At 37.4% G+C, this 18829-nt stretch overlaps 1 protein-coding gene across 2 annotated transcripts in view; it reads right to left on the bottom strand.

Annotated features, from left to right (window-relative positions):
• The window catches only part of LOC100645725, a 31029-nt gene extending 12601 nt beyond the window's left edge, over positions 1-18428 (bottom strand). Inside the window, exons 1-7 of one of the 2 annotated variants that reach the window (XR_007225853.1) lie at positions 15799-18428; positions 14469-15137; positions 12340-12443; positions 9942-10118; positions 9233-9415; positions 8501-8683; positions 7530-7980 (exon numbers count right to left, since the gene is read on the bottom strand). Coding sequence is in view for 1 of the 2 variants with exons in the window: in XM_012313640.3 (XP_012169030.1) it covers positions 8501-8683; positions 9233-9415; positions 9942-10118; positions 12340-12443; positions 14469-14887 (1066 nt within the window). In the remaining variant the exon portion in view is untranslated. The remainder of the gene's footprint in view (positions 1-7529; positions 7981-8500; positions 8684-9232; positions 9416-9941; positions 10119-12339; positions 12444-14468; positions 15138-15798) is intronic. The other variant, XM_012313640.3, reaches the window with a different exon arrangement.
• Positions 18429-18829: the final 401 nt, after the last annotated feature.

Below are 18829 nucleotides of genomic sequence, written 5' to 3' on the forward strand. Positions count from 1 at the left end.
GAAGATATGATATAAATCTATTAACCGGGTCATTCTTTAATCAGAAAACCTATAATTACGAAATTTAAGGTTAATAGAAACAAATCAGTTTCAGATAGATCGATTTCTTCTAAATATACATACGACGTAATTTAGTTTATACAGAAATGTAATAATACGCTAAAAAGTTTCTATGAACAAAGGAATTATTATTATATCCAAAAAATTAAAAATCCTAGTGATCAGATAACTCGTTTTTTCCGGTTAACACGTTAAAAGCTAGCAATGTCGTTAATTTTGACGAATGGTCGCAGTTATAAATGAGATTTAATGCACAGTATCTCCAGGACACTCACTTATTAAATTCCTGAAGGTGTCTGCGAATATTCGTATCATGGTGAAGCAATCGGCAAGAAGCTCGTTCGTCGATCCTCTCTTATACCCGAATTCGTGTATGGCCGCGCGCTGTCAGCTGCTAGACACCACCATAACGCGTTCCTGTACGACACTTTGGTTAAACGGATAGCTCCTGCTCACTCTTCGAACTGTACTACTATAGTATCAGTGAGCTCGTGTTTTAAACCACTCTGGCTTGGAGTCTTTCCCCAAAGCCTCTCCTCTCCCTTGTCTCTGTCTTTTATTTCACGATCTCTCTCTTTCTCTATATTTTTCCCCTATTTTTCCGTCTTATCGCTATATATTTATTTCTATTTTATATATATCACAGTTCCGCTCTTAAAATAGGAATCGCTCTTAAAAAATGATGGGCCGTGTCAAACGACTGTCTATTAAATTATTTTTATTTTTATCACACTCGGAACACGATCACAATCGGTAGAAAATTACCGTTTATTATTCAATTATTTTACTCTTCACTCTATGTAAAATCACGAATTTACAAATGTTTCAAGGAACCTGAACGGAAGACTTCCGGTGTTTCCAATCGATCAAATCATTTTAAGTCGACTGGGTAAACAGGAAATTCATAGGTAAGCAACGAACCTAGTCGATATCGAAGATCGATTCCTTCGGAACAGTTAGTCGCTCAGGAGACCAAGTTTCATTCCGCCCGCGCCACGAACGGCGACACTCGAGACTTCTCGAATAAGATAAATAATTTGAGATGCAACTTCTCCGTTGAATGAATTACATACTTCGAGGAGGCGGTGTATTTACTTGAGTTTGTTCTTTTCCTTATATACGAATGAGTAACAACACCGATTATAGCACTTCTCTTTATAACACGACTACTCGATTATTTTTAATGGAAGTTAATGAAAGTTAAGATACCAAGCTTGTATCGCAGATTAGCTGTTATTTGCGATTAGTTTTCCAGAAGTTGGAAATAACGATAAATTTTTTAGCAACGTGAGTCGTGGAGAAAAGACACGATCGTTTCTCGCCATAGTCCCGATAAGCGGCTTGTAGAAGACGCACGGAGCAGTAGGGACAAACTGAGCAAGATCGCCGCTATTCCATCGGTTTTATCATCAGCGAGAAACGCGTGGCGTGACGGGACGGTGCGATGCGATGTCTTCATTCGTTCACGACTATGATGCTCTTTGACCCCGAGTCGAACTGCGAGTAGAAAATAAAGCGGATATACTTTGGAAAAAAAATGAACGAAGAAAATTGTACTTGTTATCTCTTATCATTTGTCTTCGTGAACCGATGCATTTTTCTTTGTATTCAGCACCCCACCATCTGACGCTACACCTCCCACCATTTTGGAACCACTTTAGAGTGTACGAAATGCGCGACCTCCTACAAAGTCCGGGAATTCTGATAGCTTTCCAATCCTAAGGTTTGATCGGGGAATTATATTTATGCAATAGTCTTAATGATAGAACAAATAATTTCTAACGTATTAAACGTATTATACACAAATAATTATGATTAAAGGTATATGATGAAAATAAAACAGATGTATATAATCATATTTCAGATTTAGTTAGAGTTTCAAACAAGTTAATATTAATTATGCTAATGTAATCCATATGTTTTTAATAACTGCAAAAAAGAAAAAAACGAAACTGATAATGTTAAAGGCATTAGATTATGTTTCTATAAAGCGTTAAGAATATCAATTAAGATCCAATCAAAAATATGTTTAAAGAAGCTCATTCAAGCACATTGTTTAAATTAATCAATTATAAAATAACATAACATAATTGACTAAAAAATTATAAATATGTAACTCGTACAGGGCATCAGGAACGATATACACGAGCCTGAGTTAACGACGCCACATGGCCTATCCTTATCCCCTCTTTCCTGGAATGCACATTCGTCAATCTTTGTATACACGAGAACCGTTTTTGGATACATCTACCGTATACATACTCTCTTTTCTCGTCAAGAAAACTGCAATTTTCTTTGGAACTCTTTTACACTCTGTTCCTTAAAAATCTAATAATTCCTATCAAAATCCATTTCTTAAAACAACTTTCCTCTAAATTCCTTCTATAAAATTATCTAGTATCTACAATGATGTTAAAAAACGTTTCTATTTTAATCGTGGAATTAACTCGTAATATTCACGCAATTACTTTTTTGCGCGACGATAAATTTTGTGCGATTTTTGCGAAATGTGTTTGCCGTAGTTAAAAAGCGACCTTGTTCCGCCGTAAATACGTTGCGTCAATTGGCTCGTCTGCTCGGGAAATTCGAAGGAAGAGAAAGATCGTGGTTACAGAGAAAAAGAGAGAGACAGTTATTAAAAGAGGAGTAAAAAGGAGAGATGAATCGTGCACAACGGTGCAAGTTTCCCTTCGATTCCGTTGCACGAACCTCTCCTCTGTGTTATGTATAATACACGGTGTTTTTACGTTATCTTTTTACGTTTACTGTGCAGCGTGTTTCTTTTTCCTCGTAACCTTGTAACGTATATATAGCATACAATGTGCACGAGCAGAAGGCATTCTGTGTCGTCATAAGAAAATTTGCAATACCTGCTTTTAATGTGTCTACTTGTGTGTCGTTTTTATGGTAGATCGTCTGATTAAAGTTGTCCTATTTTATTGATCTTTTCCTTTAAATTTCTCTTGGTCACGGATTCTTCCGTAAAGTATAGATTTAGATCGAATCCTGTCTGTTGTTATTCTGGATCAAATTTCCGATGTTTAATTTGCACCGAACAAAGTAAATATATCCAATGTTTTTCCAGATACTGAAAGCATGGGACGTAATTATGACGTCCTCAAAAGTAAACGCGTTCTTTAACAGACACGCCTTTCTCCTATTTGAACTATTTTCGTACCAAGCATCAAATTCAAGGACTGATTTTCGATTGAACTCTGTTCAGCCTTAATTTACTCTCGGTAGACTCTCTGGCTCTGCTTGACGGTTATCCTCAAAAATACGCCCTCAAAAATACCTTCCCTCGAAATATATTACTAGATTCGAGCAAATTATTATTTTTCGTGGTTTCGATTGGAATCTGATTTATCTTTAGTTAGTTTTGTTTCTATAATTTAAGAATCCCTTGAAAACTCCTTTTAATCATTGAATTCCTCTTTATATTTATTTTTCTAATAAATATAACTTGCATTTAGTTTCGATACAATATTTTTACGAATATTTTTTATCGATTCTTAAACGGGCTGATTGAAAGTACAGGCAATTTCCTGAAACGATACCAAGCTTGGTGGAACGTTTCAGTATCAATCAAAATATTACTTGACTTTCCCCGCAACTGGTTTCTTTTCTTTTCTCTTTTCGGTAACGAAACGAGAGCGTCAAAAGAGTGATAGAGATCGAAGCGGATTAAATTCGTGCCATAAATGATATTCTTCTCGGTCGAGGCAGGCTGTCCAACTCCATCAGAGTAAAGTCAGCCTAAACTAGCTGAGTAGACCGTACAAGTCGCGATTCAGTTTCTCAAACGGTTCTTTTTCTTTCTTCCGCTTGACCTGGGCTTGAATACTCTTTCACCGATAAATTAGAGAGTAAAGATCACGTTGCTCCTCTTTTCCTATATAGCGCGCATCAAGCCCTCCAAGTGAATTCTCTTTTCCTGGCGCGTTCAATCCGATACGCAATATATTCGATATATCGAATAAAAGAAACTGAAGCCAGGCTTCGAACGAAGCTATATAACCAATCGGAGTGACACACACACCGTGGGCCTTTTGAACCGGCTTGTTTTATTCCATCGACTTCCCTTCGAATCGCGAGAAACTCTCCGTCGTCCAGAAACGCGACGGGCAGGATTCCGTGCTGATCTCCCTTGGAATCGGGCGTCCAGAGCGTCTGTTTCTTTTCTCCTCACGATATCGCGCGTGCGTCGTTGAGCGTAATCGCGAGGCGTGCGTACGTAAACGTGAAAGACGGTGACACGAGCTCTCCATTGATAAAAAGCAAGAGGCGATAAGACGGCAAGAGTCGCGTGGTTCTACTATCAGAAACTCCGACGACGACTGGACACGAACCTTCCCTACTTCAGAGAAACCTCATCGTGGTGAGGGTAGAGAGATAGAGATAGAAACACTAGTGAACCTGGTGGGGGAATAAACAGGGGCAACCGTTATCCCCACCACGATATTCCTTTCCTACCACCACCCACGCGAATTCTGTTCAGGATGAAACAAGCTGTCCTCTTTCAATTCGATCACCTTTCCTATCACGACCATTGCATGACGTTCCTTCGATATTACTTCTTTTTTATGGTTGAGCAACATAACCTGGCGTTTTTCTTCTGTTCAATAATTCCTTTATTTGTACATGTATATTTTTTAGTATTTCTATATTGGGGATTTCTAGTAGATTTTCAAAAAATTTTGTTTTGGATTATTATTTGTTTGTAAGTCTTTCCTAGAATTTATCTAAGTATTGTTGTTAAATCATTTCTGGCAAAATACATATATCGGAAAATATAAATGAGATTCTATTTATAATTTATTGCACGCTCGTTAAGTCAGCTGGTTAAACTTTGAAACGCGAACTGTAGAAAATAATTTGTATATATTATACTAGCGTGGTATCAAGCGTTATTTGACGCCTCATCCATATTAATTACGTTAATGTCTGTTTAAAATTCTAGATCGCTTGAAAACATAATATCATATTTCCATTCGTTATTAATTTTGTAATGCTCTTTACTACTATTAACAGTTATAAATAAAAAATATTTATAATTACATATTGATTACAAAACAACTGAGATATTTTTCATTATATAATTTTTCTCTTTATTTTCTGAATCATCAAATGTATTTTATTTTGGATCCAAACAAGCCATTGATTACAATTAAGGATCTAAAGTTGCATAAACTGAATTAATAGATCTTCCAATTCGCCTTTTCGAAGTTCAATTTAGTCTCAGCTGCTGAGTGAACATGTGCAACTCAATGTTTTATTTTGTCGACTCTAAAATTATCTTCGCGCGGAAGGAGACAGAGGTAGTGGGGAGGCGATAGGGGTGATCACCCCTTCCACTTTCATCTTCCCCTACTCTTCGTTCTTCCCCACCAGCACGATGAGTACAAACTGCCACCTTTTCTACTCTCACGTTTCACGTTCGTGTAACCACACTACTAACCAAAACTGCATATACCTTAAATTATGCATTCGTTTGGAATGTATACAGATGTAATACATGCGAACGTGTGTCCGTATAGCTGTATTGCAGAAAATTTCGAAAGTTCTTTCCGTCGCCGGAACGATATAGGCGGCGGAAAATTGATACGCTGACTATTTGCGCGGGAATATACCGATAATTTGAATTGATTTTTAGAACCTAATTAAAATATTCGATTATTTCATAAATGAAATACTAATATCAATATGTCTTTCCATCCTACTTCTGAGTTAAAATATAGATTTCTAGAATTCACTGCCAAAGTGAAAAGAGAACGTACTCATCAGCATATGACCTGGAGAAGCAAATCTATAGACAATACACTCATTGTCTTTCGACTAGAAGGTTCTTTCGTTCTTCAATTCGAGACTTTCCTCCAAATTCTACCAAAAACAGTAGGCATTTTAATTTCTATCCCAGCAACTCGCCTCGAGCGAGTTTCAAATACAAGCGTACGCGATGCTAAATTACTTAGCTATTATCCTTCCATTTCTTTTCTCCGATCTATAGAATACCTCATTAATGGCCTTCCATGAATGCTTTAGCTGTTCTAACAAAAAAAAGAAGGAGATCGATTCTACTGCTAACAATCTTCTCCTCGGAAATTCAATCACCGTTACGGTATACAAGGCACTTGGCCTCGTTCTATTGCTTTTAAATTCCAAGCTTCTCGTATAAGAAAGGTAATAATCTCGCGGGCATTTTCTTACGGTTGGTAAAAGCCAGCGCGCGAAAATTTTTCGATATTCTCACAGGAGGAAACTCCTTCCGGGCCCGACGAAGTTATTATCGACGTGAATGGAGGACCGCACAAAAGAACATTGGACAGACACATTCTTCCCTATCCCCTTTGTTCGAGAGCCGTGAAAAGCTACCGAAAAGGTTCAGGCAATCTTTTTTTACACGCAGAACTTTTCTTTTAGCTCGCAGCTGTTCAACAGCGAACTTGCTCTCATTCAGCGGCGACCAGCCGAATTAACGGTAGTGTATCGTCACTGAGATCGGTCGATTTTCGGGAGGAAGCCGTGTCGGATCGATAACGCGTGCGCTAACCACGCGATTACGAAAAGTTTCAGATAGAAGGTAAATATCAATGTTTATACAACGGTTAGTGTTGATGATAAGAGGCTGGAGCAGATTGAAGTCCTTTTTCGTTTTATAAAAAGTTATCTCAGTAATAAAATACTTAAATCCGAGAAATCTAGGGATTTAGACAATTTGGATAATTAGTCTAGTAAAAATGAAAATCTAGAATTTTAGATCTGAAATTCTGAGAATTTAGGAAACTAGTATAAAATCAAATTTTATTTTTAACTAAATTTAAATAAATTGATATAAATATATCACTGTGATTTTCAACTCGTTATTTTATCTATAGAACGAAGACCGAAGAATGGATAAACATACATAATTATTTAATAGAGAATTCCATATTTCTACAAGTATGTGTAATACGATTCTCAAATTTATGGCGATGTCAGCAGAAGTGTAAATTTGAAGAGGTTTACTCGAGAATAAGGAGGTGTCTCGTCAGCGACAGAACATGAGGGTAATAATTAATAATCCGCTGAACGCATCACGTTTTAAAGACCCGGTTGGCAGCGTGAAGAAAGACCTGGGGTGCCGTTAATTAATTCCCATTTCCGCTCGGCTACGAAAGTTCGAGAGGAAGATGGATCTGATCCCGCGTATACATATAGCATCTTTTATTCACACGAACGCGAAATTTTGGTTTGCTGTCAATCGCGAAAAACGAAAATAGAAAAATAAAAACGATAACGAAGAAATACGGATAGGTCTTTGGACGTTGATTTATTGTATCGGAGTGTGCTTTATCATTGGGTTTATGTTTTTCGCTCGTAACTCGCGGTTTCCGGGAAACGATAAATAATTTCCACAAAATACGCCATTAAACAAAGTTAAAATACACGAGAAAAGGTATCTATTCTATTAAATTTTACTAAAAAATTACCTGCTAGTGCTGAAATGACGTAGAAATGGTTGAATGCGTGTTATTCTCTTCTTCGTTGTCGTTTCGCAAATATCAGTGTTTCCAGATCGATATCACTGGTCAATCGAGCGACGATGAATTGAGCGAAAATATAATTCGACCGAAAAATACGATCGAGTTTGTTCGCACAGGAAATTGGTTTTCAAGCGATTTTTTCGAGGAGACACGTGGCGTCGAGACGACTGGCGTCGTTACGTGCGCGACGCTACCGATGTATGGTGCCTTCACGAATACTTCTCCGCCCTAAGATTCTTTCCCTCCGTCTTTTTCTTTCTTCCCGCCCCGTCTCCCGCGCACCATCAACCCCTCTTCCTATGTCCCCGCCGTTCACCGCGATATCCCCCACCACAAGCTTCACCTTTCGAAAGCAATGGGCAGCCATGGGTTCCCGGGAGGCCCGTGAGGGACGTAGCTAGCGATTCGAGCGCCATGACCACCATAAATTGTTCATATATTCTTTACGAGGGCATTAACATCGGCTTATTGTTTGGTCGATAGTGGATATTGGTAAATGGAAGGTGATTCGATATTTTTTCAGAGGTAAAAGTTATGTTGGAATTGGTTTACAGTTTACATAGTTTAAACTGTTATGAAAAGTACAAACAAAATTGTTATCGATCTTATCCTACATGCTGTTTTTCTTTTAACTAATAATTTAGTGGAGTTAGTTATAATATACACATATATGATTATGAGAAATTCTTTAGTGGCTTTTTAAGTCGACGTCCTGACTAAATTCTGATATTAATTAAGATGTGCTACTAGGGGATGATTCAACTTCCATTAACCACATATAATATTAAACTTTTAAATTATGCAATATATAGAAAATATTTGCATATAGTTAGCTAGATGTATCGCATTAATTTCCTATGTCAACGGTATGCTACATGCAAGCAGAGATACGTTGATAAAAAGGGAATCGCGGTTACCTATACAACTCGGCATGTTGATGACACTCTCATTCCACTTGCCGTTCTTGCACTCCAGTATCCTTGTTCTTTCTTTGCTGTCAGGGAATACGGTGCCGAATTTGCACAAAAAGGTTTTCGTAGTCAAAGTACCATTCAATACGTAACTTCCGTTGGGTGCTGAGACATCTGGACAGGCTAGCACTAAAACATTTATTATCACCAATGTATAGAGTTGCTGCCTCTAGTCATCGTGTCAAATGATAATTAATTGGTACGTTAACATCTTGACGACTATGTTTTATGATTTCAATCACGTGCTGTTATTGTATTTATATTATTTATGTAGATGATTGCAAACATGGAGATTATATTCTATACAAGATTGCTATAGTGACTGATAATGGATGAACGTAAAATTATACGATGCAAGTAAATATTTCCAGACAGTAAATAATACATTTTAACGAAGGACTCTGTATTTAGAATCTCGATAATATGTATGATAATATAAACCATACTAAAATATGGTATTTAATAAAGAACAAAGATCAGTCAAGCAAAACGCGAAGGTAGCTAGACACGTGTCAACAAGTAGACTCGTCAATGTTATTTCTGGTTGAGAGATTCCTTGCGTAATTGTGAACGTTTATGCGTATTGCGTTCCATCCTTCTCAGAGAGGTTTGATTTCACGCAAAAAGAAAATAGATAAAAGAAGCACATTACCGTTGTGCTCATAAGGTTAGACCGACCTTGATATTGCAAGAAGAATCCTCGTGCCGTGTATAGCTTCTTTGTGGCGACAAGGTCGAGGGTGACTACATTCGAATTTGAGATGACCTTGACGCCAGCCGCGGTACCGCAATTCTCGAACAACGTTTTCCCTTTTTCTCGCACCCTTAGAATGTCTACGCAACTTCCATCCGATTCAGGCTCTGAAACAGTTAGAACATTTTATTGTTCATATTTTTCACCATCCTTTATCCAAATACAAGCTTATATTTTTAATTATCATCTTTATTATAAAAATATTTATATTATATTATATATTATAAAAATATTATAAAAAATATGATCATTCATATTATAAAAAATATTGCAATAACATTGTGCAGTACAATACATAATAATTTAACGGAAATGATTTTTTCACAGTTTTTCTTTCAGTTTCAATTCTTAATCTAATTTTGAAATTTAGTTTCTTCACGCGAATTCCAAATAAAAGAGAAAAGAAGATTAAAAGATTAAATTTCACAGATATAAAGCTTATATCTCAAGTACGTATTTTCATCTTCTTAAATGCCGATTAAATACTAATGCGTTCTCGAAGCTCGTTCATTTCCCTTGGCAAAATATATCGTCACGGCTCGTGATTTCGTAATCAATTCCATACAAGATCCATATGAGTTAATCGGAGGGTCAGAAGAGTAGCGAGGGAAGCTCATTGGGATCGATACTCACCCCGGATATTCAGGTCGTGGAGCGTCAGGACTATCCTGTGCCCAGGAGCCGACCTGAAGGTCCAGCCGCACGTATTTTCACCGAGGTAGTAAAGCGGATAACCCGGTGAATTTATGAAACCACCCTCGCCAGGGACCACCTTCAGTTCCTCGTTGCAATATTTCTTCACCGCAGCCTCTGAAACAACCGCCAAAAATCGTATAAATTCAAGCTGAAATATCTAAAGAAGAAAAGAGAAACTGAACAACATACTGTCGATGTATGTACAACCATATATATTCCTTTTTTACGATTTAGTTATTTCATCGAGGGTGGAAAGAAAATTAAGTTTCTTCCCTAATATACGAGCGAGGAAGGAAAGTTTTAACACGAGGAAACCCTACTTTCTCCCGTTCGATTCGAGTCAATTGAATTGCCAGCCACCAACCATCGAGCTTCTGGGACCATTGTTAGTTATAGAGACACGAAATGACGACACTTTTACCGGCAGAAGGACGCGGATCAACATCTGCATTCGTTTCGGTCCATTTGTCGATTTTGAGTGTGATTCTGGCCACCATTGTGCGGCGTTTGGTCTGACCGAGGGTGTCCTTGCCCCACTTTTCAACGGAGGGGCGAACCGACCGGAGAATACCTACACCTGGAGGGGGTTGATACCGGTTGTAGGGCGTCGAAGGGGTGGCCTGGCCCTTCCCACCTTTCCCATCGTGAAGAAGGTATTCGTTGTCTCGTATTTTCGTACTTTTCGAGCTTTTATTCTTTCGAAAGGGTAAAATTGCTGTTTTATCGAACTAGAAGTTTCACGTCTTCGCGTTGAAGATGTGAATTATGTGACATGTATTTTTGACATGGCGTTTAGTTTTTGTAATGAGCGTTTCTGTCGTAAATTGTGATTTTATAAGCAGTAATTTTTTTACTGTTGTACTATAGTAGTGTTAGTGTAGTAATGGAGACGAAGCGCGTATATTATTTTTTGTGTGATAGGAGTAATTTATGACGCAGAAACACGACCGTGTAACTTTATCTTTCGATCATGAAACCATAGATTCTTTTGTGACACAGTCAATGTGCAGCTTATTTATCTTCCAACTTTTTCTCTTGCAAGTGATCGTCCACATCTGCATCAGCTGCTATAATAGGTCATTAGCAATTCGTTGACGGTCGAAAATAGTTTATTTATAGTAGTTTGTTTATAGCTTGTTTATAGTATTAAGAGTAATAGTGGGGAATTTGTTACAGTGTAGGATAAAATGGTTCACAGTAATTTTTGCGATATATGCAACATTACGATATAAGTACGGCATTACGATATAAGTAATGCAAAGAATATTTAATTTACCCCATAACTAAAAGCTACGTTTCCAGGTGTATTTGATTCTGATATAAAAAATTCTAGTTTTTCATTTTTAATAATTGTTGATACTTTTACCGTATATAATACTATTGTAGCTAATCGTGGAAGGATCGTTATAAAGTTGAAGTAGAAAGCTGGTACGATTGAAAAGGTGCTCAACAACTGTAATTCGCGAGGGATACAAAGACCTTCGTTCTGTACTCAATGATCCTTTTTCGCGTATATTACGAACTCAGGGTACGCGCAGTTGCATAGAAACGAGGGATTAGCGTGTCCTTCAGGAATTTTTACCTTTTGTCGAGCGCCACATGCCATTCATTATGAGACGTTTTCATGTTCCGAGCGGATTGTTGGCTATTATGAAACTTTTGGGTGAAAGTTTTAATCTTTTGAAATCGAAGGTTGAAATTGCATTGAATGCATCACGTGTTCTCTATAAGTCTCGGAATGTTTTAGAAAATTATAGGAAACGGTACGCGACGTTGAAAAGAAATGAAAGGGAAATTTATTTTAGCACAAATGTACGGATTTTATTTATTGACAAATTTTATGCGACCTTGAAGAAAAGGAAAATTTGTTTACATACGTAACTTTTGGTGAGAGATTACATCATACAAAAATGAAAAAATTGAGAAACTTTTACTCAGGTAAGCAGAATATTTTCTTATTATAAATGACTTAGAAATCAATTTTCACGAAGTTCGTCGATAACAAATGGTTTTGAAAGATACAAAAAAATGAACGTATCGTACGTGACACAGCATTCATTCTTTAGCTTCCATCTAAAGATGGTATATTTTTCTGGATTATCAAGATTGAAGATTATCGATTGAACGTGACTGACAATCGATTGTCTATGTTCTATGAGCAGGAAGGTAATATACACGTGAGAAACAGAAACCGGAATGCAGGTGTTTCCTGCTTGTCGTGCGATAAGTTCTATAGAAGCTATTCAGAGCGTGAAGATATTACATATTACTTTGAAAGGATTATTGCTTTGTTCATGCCTATGTATGTGTTAATTTAATTTTTGGAAGTACTTACCAGGAATGCACGCGTACTTTAACTGCAAAGTGGCAGGATTCCAGTAAACAGCACCTGGTTGGTCAGTGGTGAGGTTGTAACGACAATGTTTTTGTCCGGAACATCTAAAATATGAAAACGAAAATCATCTTTCGTTAAAAGATATATTTCGTTTAAACATACGTTCATGTCTAAACTCTTCGAATTACGAATTCAAGATCTGAAATTTCAAATTAACATTTTTTTCAAATTCTCAAATTTGTATTCCTTATTTCAACTTTAGAAATATTCAAATCCCAAATTCTATATCAACATTTCTCCTGTCTTCCTGTAGTATTTTCTTGAAGTAATAATATCCGGAGAAATGCACCGAATTTATCAAATGTTATCGCGGATCAACGGATGAGGAAGTTCAATTTCGCAATTTCAAACACGCATGCCAATAAATATCCGTACTGCAAACGGCGCAGCGCAGATTGTATCGATTTCTCGTGCAGTGTCGTCTATTAAATAAGCGAGGTCGGTCATTAGGGGGTGTGTACCGGGTGTCAAAAGCGCGAGCAGCCTGCGTTTGACCGGACAAAGGAAAAATCGCGATTGTTTTCAGATCGAGATGATTGTTGCGCAGGGGATCGAAAGCGGCCTGGCTACATGAAACAATGGTCATATAGGGTCGATTCTCACCCCTTTTACCCTTGGAGGTGATCTACCCTCTCTTTTTGTCGATTTTATCGCTTCGTTCCCCTTTGCCGGAAATAAAAGGGAAATAACGTTTCATGCGCCACCCACGCGAGGAATCCCTTTGAATTTTTCAGTGTTGCTAACCTTTTCGGCTCGCGACTCTTTCATCGTCACATTTTCGATATCAAAATGAGTTTGAAGAGCGTTCACTCGAAATGAGTGATATTTCATTCTAAAGTAAAACGTTTTATAGTGCGATGCTTGACTGATTTTTCACGAAAATAGCAGAGAAATTTGTGACTGTGTATTCAAGCGTTTTTTTAAGTGTCCGATGAATGGTTCCATAATGGAAGTTTCTCTAATTGTAAAAGAACGTTCTTTAAATTATTTGAAATGTTTACATATTCGTTCGAAATGGCACTTCTGCAATGAAATAAGCAGTGACAAAATCAGTTGGCAAATGAGAAGACACCGGAAACTCGAACCTAAAGAGAAAGATAGGGTAGTATGCTCCCTCTAGTTCGTGGCTGCAACCCCTTATTTACAAAGTTCATCGAGCTGTGCTCCTGACGCGCGATGTACTCTCCTGGAAACGATTTCTCCTTCGTCGGGCATCGAACGTCGCTCAAAAGGCAATTAAAACTTCACGTACGCTTTGCTGGCGCACATCAAACGGCAATTTTGCGTGCCGAGATTTCGTTCCACCCTTGAAAACATGCTTCCCTCGTGGCACATACGATTACAAAGAAGAAAATTTCAAGGAGAGAGAGAGAGAGAGAGAGAGAGAGAGAAAGAGGGGGTAGTAGAGGAAGAAAAAAAAAATTGTTTCTTGCAAAAGTAGAGTGGAGACTTGTCTGCTGTTACTTTCAGCGGTTCTATGCATACGAAAATACCTACTTCTCTGAATCATATAAATTAAATTTATACTTCTACCTGGAGAAAAACTGTTTCTATAGCTACTCTGTATTTACGTGGCAGGAATGACTTGCTAGTTCTGTGGTTTACAGTCCAGTAACCTAACCCAAACCGAATATTCTTTGCTCCTTCCTTTCTTTGCGGATGCCTAGTGGGTGACTCGTATTACCGGAGACGGTTATATTGTATGAAAATGCGATGAAAAGCGAAAGCAGTGGCTTATAGTGAACCCACAAAACTTCAGAATACACGATCTCGAGCTACATCGATCAATTTTGATACCGAGAAATCTGGAATTTATATTTCCTCCACCTTCACTCGTTTACTTTATTCTCTCATAATTAAACTATGTTGTGTAATCAAATTTATGTTCTTATGGATACAGCTAAAGAAATAATCATAATTCAAAATGTTCAAAGATGCAATACGAATTCTTTCGGATCTTTTTGAATACTTTCGTCCATTAGAAAAACGTGTAAATACGTAAATAAGAGTATCGCAAAAACATATATAGAGTAAAAGTTAATTTACACATAACAAACTACATGACATACCTCCTGTTCAATGACTGCCTAATATCTACCACCCTGAATTGTTCATCCTCAATATCATCGATATAATTTCCCTTCAGCTCTTTCTTCCTGAACGACATACTGCTACCTCGAGTCCTGTACATTTTCTTCTCCATCAACTTCTGCACATCGTATCCGCAAGCGTGCGTAAGGTTCGACAGATACTCCGCTTCCAGGACGAAGATGAACGCCTTGAGAGACCTGCAGGTCAGTCGAACAGCACCATGCGAGCAATAATCTTCCTGGACCACTTCCATGTAACCACCCGCTAACCTGACGCCTGTCAGAGTCTTGGTGAATGGCGGTTGTGTGCTCGCGAGTAAACTTTTCGTCAACGAGCATCTCGTCACCGTCATCAACAGCAACAGAAGACTCGTCAGGGTCGTTGCTCCTGGCGCCATGGTCGTTGATCATCACAGAGGTCGAAGTAGTTTTCCTTCACTCTTGAGATGATCTTAAAATTAGCCTCCTCGAGACGGCGAAGGAATCAAGTGCGTCGATAACGTGGACCAATTTCCTTCTGTTTCTTGTTTCTGCCTCTGATATGACCAGCCAGCGGCTCTTTTGCTCCTCGAAACCGCGCTCGGACACTCGAGGACCACTTTATGGCTCGGGTCAACGACACTCTTTTCTATTTTCTTTCCGTCAAGCCTGTGAGAAACATAGAATAAAGCGTGAAGGGTGTGGGAAGAAACTTTAGGGCGGAATGTAGGCTGAATTCTGGTGGAACGAGGCTCTAGAGAATGTTACATAGAAGTGGTGCAGTGATAAATAGTAGCAAGTAGTTTTCTTTACCCTGAGAAATTCCGCTTTGCAAATTCTGTGAACCTCTTTTGACACTGTACAGGGTGTCTCAGAATTAGATGACATCTTTTCTCGTAGTCGTTTGCGACAGAATGTAAATTAGTTACAAAATTACAAATAGAAAAATCTAGGATGATCGTTTATCAGTCGTAATTCACTCTCAAAAGCAAATTTTATCCGTCATGAACAAGTTAATGTCTATATACTTTTGATGATGGTAGTATATATTCTGTTCATTGTTTTTCTTTTTTTTCAACAAAATGACAGATAATGATCTTTCTTTGACTTTAATAAATTCGTTCCCGGCTACGTTAAATTAATTAACCTACTCGCATCTACCATCTGCACAAACATGTCCAATTCAGTATCACATAAAAAGAAGTTCTTTCTAATCTTCTAAATCTTATCCACAAGCTATACATTAATCTTCATAAGCTACACATTGCTCTATCTACAATCCTCGCTACTCTTATCGTAAAAGTAAAATTAATGTACAAGTAGGACTTACTAGTAACGTCTAGAGCTGTTATTCTGCCTCCTGTTCATCGAGGCCGATAAATTTTCAAAGGATTCTCGTGGGAATGCGGCCAGTAAGTCGGATAAGTCTGGGAAGACTGAAGAGGTACGATTATTTCTCGATGAAGATCGTAGCTCTCTTTTATTTTCGGCCCCCGTGCTCGCCTCTTGGTATATCCAGGTTTGTTGCCACAACGAAGACACCCTGGTGCACGATTAATCGGCCATGGCCAAGTACCAGGTTTCTACACAACGCTGTATGCTCATCGTCCAAGGACACGGATTAGGATAGTATCGGGAAAACGCGTTCGATTTTCAGTCATAAACTCTTGTACGTTTTGTTTGATATCGATCGATCGCTAAATATTTAGTATACGCATATTTCGTCTATCATTCTAGGATTATTTTTTCCTTCTTTTCTTTAAATTTTAGAATTCTCTTGGAGAAATTTCTTCTGATTAATGTAAAATAGAAAATTTCCTCCTTGGGGTGAGATAGAAAATTCTAGTTTAGAGCAAAAGTTTTTTTTAAATTTTAATATGAAAATTAGTCATTTAGGAATGAAATAGAAAATTCTGCTCAATTAAGAGACTTTCGAGGAGTTTGACTATTCTTCAAATGGGACTTTGTGTATCCGAAAAGCTGTTTGTGTGATTCAGCGAAATATTTTGAATAGCGAAGATCTGGATAATTGAAGGTTGTTATATTTATGCTGTTGGTCAGTTTCGAAGTGAATGACGTTGTTTCTGTTTTATTTTGGGAACGTGCTGATGATGTTGGAATGGTTCTGGAAGACTGAACCGAATGCTTGACTATTTTTGAATTGGTACTACTCGATATCACTCTAAGCTCTTAAATCTTCTTCGAAGTAGTTCGTAAACATTCAGGAGTTCCTTTGGTAAATTCTTAGATTTTATACTCCGATGTGCATTATCAGTCTGTCAGATATTGACGTCAACGAAAGAAATCTTACTTACGATATTTATTCAAATCCTTTGGGAGTTGCTTTACAAAAATACACCGACAGATATTTTATTCGTTAAATATTTTCTTTGTTCCGTATATTTTTTGTAAGAAAATATATTAGTAATTTGCTTTCATATATTTTATAAATTCTCTCAAAAATACAATATCCAATTCTCCAATTTCTTTTTTCTTTCTTTCCTTCTTTTTTTTAATTCTTTTTGAACGAATTATTTTTGCTAATTGATTTTTATAGAACCACAACCAACTTGTTAATTATTTAAAAAATTTTTCTACATACAATTTTTCAATGAACAATCGTCCAAAGGTCGATCAATCAAAGACTAGCATCAATCTCGTTTTTCTAATTTCGATTTATCAGCCGCTGTCGACCAACATTCGCTGTTCTTTTTTCGCTATCACCAGCAGTCTTTCCATCTTAAACAAATACATTCTGCATTCACCTATTGCCCTTTAAATGTTAATGAACCACATGGCGAATTATAGTTTCTGATAATGTTAAATCATTTTTCCTTTTATCCTAATCATCTCGTCGATATTGGAGTTCCTTCGGGTGACATAAATTTTCACTACGCAATACTATCTAGCTTCGCAACAGGCAGAAGAAGTTTCCAAAGCTCTGTCGGCACGTTTCGTCGCGATAAATCAGTGCGAAAAGCTGCTGGAGCCATTCATCAAAATCCCAGTACGCTCTTTCGCTATCTCTGCCTCGCAGTCCACATGATAACTTCGCGCTACACCAAAGAAATTCAAAAAATCACCTTACGTATCCTCGAAATTCGCGGGAGATAAAGCAGCAGCATCTGATTCATGAACACTCTTCTCACAGTTCTTTTTTTCCACTCAAAGATCACAGATGATAAACGACTCGCCTTACCGAATGTAAAAACTGGGTCTGAAAAAGGGGTGAAAAGTTCGAACGAACGCTACGACACTTAGAACTCTTCAACTTCCGCTTATTTTGTATTTTCCACATTTTATATATTTATTTTAAATATTTTATTTTATATATTACATTTTACACATGTATTTTCCATTACGCACATTCTTTATTTTCATATTTCAGTTATCCTCTGCAATGAGAAAAATCCAGTAAAAAACCAAGTTTAATTTTACACATAAATCACACGGTCGGTCAAGGTGAAAAAGGGAAGAAATAAAAAGTTGAAGTAAGTTGATGGTGTTTGTCGTAATGAACGAGATGTTTTCGTGTTTTTATGGATAATCGAAGTCCGCCGTGCTTTCGATTTGTCGTCGATCGAGGGAAAAAACTTGGATGGTCGCGTGTTAACGAATAAAACGAACGCGGTGTTTGGCGTCGTGCCCGACACTGAAGAAACACACGCACCGAAGAGGCCCGCTCCTGTCGACCATTCGTCGTCGTGTGCTACGAAGCAGCGTGTACTGTCAGTCCGTTCTCTAACATTGACAGCCTAAACTGCGAATCCTATGAGCCATTGGCGTCCATGCTACCCCCGGAAGCCAGCGTCCCCCGCCAGCTTGCCACTCGAAGCTGTTAGTAAGTGCCGTCGGATTGAAAATGATTAAAAGTTTAAAGATGGAGAACTTAACTGAATTATTTTATACAAATTTAGCATCAGGCTGTTTAAATAAATATATCTCATATATATTGTATTATATATATTATATTATATATTAAGAGCAAATGTTTGGAATTGTTACTCCACTTCTTGGATAAAACGTCTTGTCTAGTATTTTTCATTTTTAAGATATGTCGAAGTATTTGAAATCTTCCGTGTTTTCTTTAATCTTTTAAATACGGTTCTAAGTTATCTTATAAAAGTAGTATGAAATAATGATTGCGTGCTTTAGATCGAAAAAAAAAAAAAACGAAAATGACTAAAAAATAAAAAGAAACTATTTTAAGTAAAATGGGCAGATTACGTGTTACATAGAATTCATATGAGAATTCTGCAATCTTAGGAAAGTTTCCGATCGGAAATTTTATTGAAGTAAAGTATATTAGATTGTGAGAGAAAATATAATAATAACCACAACTTCTACAAATATTCACCAAA

Source organism: Bombus terrestris, chromosome 11 (assembly GCF_910591885.1).
Source record: "Bombus terrestris chromosome 11, iyBomTerr1.2, whole genome shotgun sequence".
In the NCBI taxonomy this organism is placed as follows: Eukaryota; Metazoa; Arthropoda; class Insecta; order Hymenoptera; family Apidae; genus Bombus; species Bombus terrestris.